General features: G+C 35.9%; 1 protein-coding gene across 1 annotated transcript in view; it reads left to right on the top strand.

Moving 5' to 3' along the window:
- TMX3 (thioredoxin related transmembrane protein 3) overlaps nucleotides 1–2892 on the top strand; it is a gene marked incomplete in the record, with an annotated part of 42236 nt that overhangs the window by 35955 nt on the left and 3389 nt on the right. Inside the window, 2 exon segments of the mRNA XM_072411498.1 lie at nucleotides 601–669; nucleotides 2068–2892. The exon segment at nucleotides 2068–2892 is cut by the window's right edge and continues 3389 nt beyond it. Coding sequence (XP_072267599.1) covers nucleotides 601–669; nucleotides 2068–2331 — 333 coding nt within the window.

The raw sequence follows: 2892 nt of genomic DNA, 5'->3' as shown, positions 1-2892 counted from the left end.
GCAGAGCTGAAATCCTGACTGAGCTCCTGGCTCTATGTTATATCCCCACCCTCAGTGCTTCTTCATTAATTATCTCACAGGTGAGAGTCTTCGACATACTACTCTCACATAAAAGAGGAATCCTGGGCAAATATATCTCCCTTCCACCTCCAATCCTGCCTTGGTGTCACAATATAACTATATTTATATATATATATATATATATATATATATATATATATATATACACAGTACAGTCTGTGGTATGCTTGGTGCAATGCAGGATTACAGAGCATGAACAGCGATATTGCCCTACGTTATAAATGACCCCTTAGAATATTTGCCAAATATGAGCTGGCTTATACCCTAACAAAATACCAAACGGTAAAGCACGGCACTAATCCATGTAGTAGCCTTAGAAAATTCTACTTCGACATAGCAGTTTGAATGTGTTAGCAGCTTTTCTTGGCCTTTACAATGCTTTATGACCCTATGAGGTTTCTTTAATTTGTAAGCATACATAATGATATGTATAGCCTTCAGTTTACATTAGTAAAGATTATTCACATAAACATGCACAGCCAATTTTACTAGATTTCTTTTATATCCTGAATATTTTAGGCTCAAGGCGGTGATGGAATACTGCAGCGTATCAAGAGAGTTGCTTATGATGCCCGGTCGACAGTTGTAGTAAGTAAAACATATATGATTGTAAAAAATTTAATGTTTTGCTAACCTTACGTGAATGCTGATGAAGCAGATTCTTTTTAAAGAAAGAAGCAATTGAATGTCTTCCATAGACCCTCCAGTGCATAACGAAATATGACAGATAAAGCTAAATCAGCATTGTCCGACATATCACGTCTATTTAAAGTAACTCCTGTGTGTCATTTTGCTGACTAAAACTAGCTGAACCAGTATGTTTTAGAGCAATTGTACTTTCACTTACAGAAATAGAATATTCTTTGTAATGCACACTGTAGGCTGCTCATATACTCACCGATGTAACTGCTTAGCTTGGTTGCCAGGGCTCCTGCTTTTTCTGTTTCAGATTTTTCTTCCCATTACTTTTGTATTAACATTTTTAAGCACTTTTGTGTTCCCGGGTGGTATTCCATCCAGGTACTGAACAGGCCCAGTCCTGCTTAGTTTACAAAATCAGGCCAGATCAAGGGTATATATAGGGTATAGCTTTGGCTTTAAACTTATCAATATATTTTCAGTGTGTGGAATCAAAACAAAGGAAACCCATGCAAACATGGGGGAAATAAAGAGGTTCCATGCAGATAGTATTCTGGCTGGGATTTAAACTAAGGGGCAGGAGTACCTACCATTTAGCCACTGTGCTGCTAAAATACTAAATCTATAGAAAGCAGACATCCAGAATAGGTATTGTAATATATTAATTTGTGGTGACAGATAACATCTTAACTGGTGATGGGTCTCAACAGTGGCAATAAAAATATTTGTTTGAGTTTTAATTTATATTCACCAGCATGGACCAATAATATCCAGATTTGCTTCAGATTATAAACACTGCTGGAAATAATTAGCCTGTTTTTTCTAATTTCATCTAATTTATTTAAAATTAAAAGCAGCAGCATGTCAAAAAACTAATCCCAGTCCTTCCAGTACTTTAATGTGTGTGCAAAAATATATCCTGCAGTGAAAGGCTCTATGAGGTAACCATTGTAGTCTAGGAACAAGTAGAATAAAAAATTAGTACCTACTGTAGAATTTTGTAGGCAAACTGGACCCATGTTAGAGATAAGTAAATTAACCAGATATAGTGATAGCAGAAATCACCAGATGGCTGTAGGTCTTGCATACATAAAAGGAGGCTCCTTTGCAACACAAATGTGGATGCAACCCTAATATCCGGTACTAGTGCCTATGGTGGGGGTGCCTAATGGCACTGATGGGATGTGGGTAGGTTTAACATGCTGCAAACCTGTATACTGCATGGAAATGTTCTGAGGTTCCTGGGTTAGCTGCTGGAATTTTTCAGATTTCTTTATATTATGGTTTGTAGTTGTATTATTATTTATTTGATTTCATATACATCTTTAAATGTTTTCTTGTAAACAGTCTGTGTTCAAGAGTTCACCTCTTCTTGGGTGCTTCCTCTTTGGTCTGCCACTGGGTGTCATCAGCATTATGTGTTACGGAATCTGCACAGCCGACACCGATGACGGCACCGAGGAAATGACTAGAAAGGATGTGATTGATCCAAGTAACACAGATGAAGGCAGCGATGAGGAACAAGACGAGGACAGAATGAGAGAGAACTCTTCAGATGTCACAGATGAAGATCAGGAAGAAAAGGATATTATGGAGAAGAAGAAAGATTAACTTTTGTTAAATTTGGATTAACTAGGAATCCGAAACAAACTTATTTATTAAATTCAACCACTTACACAGCTTTATTGAGGAAAAAAAGAAAGAACTTTGCTTCACTGATCCTTGGCATGCATTCAATTTCCATTTTTAAAGCGTTGGGACTATCTATCAGACACTCTAGAATTTAATAAAAGGTTTTCAAAGTAGAAGTCAAATAAAAATAGCACTTCTGTTTTTTTATGTAATGTCCTACTAGTGTCCATCCAGAGGTGATTCTTTATCACATTAAATGCTTAAGTGTTTGTTATTCATACCACCACATTTTTAGTAATCAATTCCATTTTGTATGCAAGCTTTAGAATTCAGGTATAGCAACATTTTTCTAAAATGTGTATAATGTATTCAAAGTACCCAGTGGATGACTTTTACCAGTGAGGTTTTTGAACTAATACACGTTCACTGAAAGTAGTTTTGTTAATGTTCTATTTCACTGTGTTAAGGTAGCAGGGTACTTGTTCAAAGGTTTTCCTTAAAATAGTAAGGATGCTTTTTTTTTTTTTTTTTTTTTTTTTT

Source organism: Pyxicephalus adspersus, chromosome 5 (genome assembly GCF_032062135.1).
Source record: "Pyxicephalus adspersus chromosome 5, UCB_Pads_2.0, whole genome shotgun sequence".
Classification (NCBI taxonomy): Eukaryota; Metazoa; Chordata; class Amphibia; order Anura; family Pyxicephalidae; genus Pyxicephalus; species Pyxicephalus adspersus.
Note: the sequence above shows the minus strand (reverse complement) of the source record. Positions and strands in the feature narration are given on the sequence as shown.